The sequence below is a fragment of the Perkinsus marinus genome (genome assembly GCF_000006405.1).
Source record: "Perkinsus marinus ATCC 50983 genomic scaffold scf_1104296936948, whole genome shotgun sequence".
Classification (NCBI taxonomy): Eukaryota; Perkinsozoa; order Perkinsida; family Perkinsidae; genus Perkinsus; species Perkinsus marinus.
The window spans coordinates 1-788 of NW_003213985.1; the positions used below are offsets into that span (position 1 = coordinate 1).

Genomic DNA, 788 nt, shown 5'->3' on the forward strand with positions numbered 1-788 from the left:
CTTGCATGTTACTGTCGCTACCGTCCGTACGTTCAAGTTCAAGAGTATGAACAGCAGCATCGATCAACTTTGGTTGTTCTTGACTGGCTGCGTTCTCTTCGTGTTCCTGGTGTCCATCTCATCCAGTTCCGCTTCGTTAGCGAAGCCGCGGCTCCTCAGTACTACTTCCGCACCAAGTGGATGTATCCCTTCTACTGCAGCGGTGACGATACCTCTTGCGAGCTTGTCCACTTCAAGGATCTTTACAAGATGGAGATGAAGTACTTCGAGAGCTTCGGATGGGTTCTCTTCTATGAGGCCGGCGTTATCGCCTTCTGGTCCCATATGAAGGAGGGTATTCGCAAGGTCATCGCTGCCTACGCGGGCATTCCTCGCAAGTACAAGTCTCAGGCTCAGTTCTTCGGTCAGCTCATGGCCTGGGTACTCGGTCTTCTCTACTTCTCCTACCCCTTGTTCAGCTACTTCGCTCCCATCAAGGATTGGGCCAAGTACGATGCTGCTATGCCCACTCCCGTGGAGATGTAAATATATATGCATAGAAACCCGAATGCGGAAGTATTTATCTACTATTCATTCTCTTGATAGTAATATGGTGTCACCACCAACTGTTCAGTATATTCCATAAGTGGAGTCTTGACTTGTTTTATTTACGAGTCTTTTACGTTAGTCATATGGTACAACTGAATGCGATTGTTCCGTGAAAAAATAATGGTTGTGTTCATAGTGGAAGATACAGTATACCAAGGCAAATGACAACTCTAAATGTGAGGCAGATTGGGAATAATCAG

The 788-nt window shown here is 46.6% G+C and overlaps 1 protein-coding gene across 1 annotated transcript; it reads left to right on the forward strand.

The window, feature by feature from the left end:
- Positions 1-45: 45 nt before the first annotated feature.
- Pmar_PMAR022227 (hypothetical protein) lies at positions 46-525 on the forward strand (the record flags this gene model as incomplete). Its single annotated transcript, XM_002783624.1, has 1 exon — positions 46-525. A coding segment is annotated over one exon (480 nt), but the record flags the coding sequence as incomplete, so codon positions are not given.
- Positions 526-788: the final 263 nt, after the last annotated feature.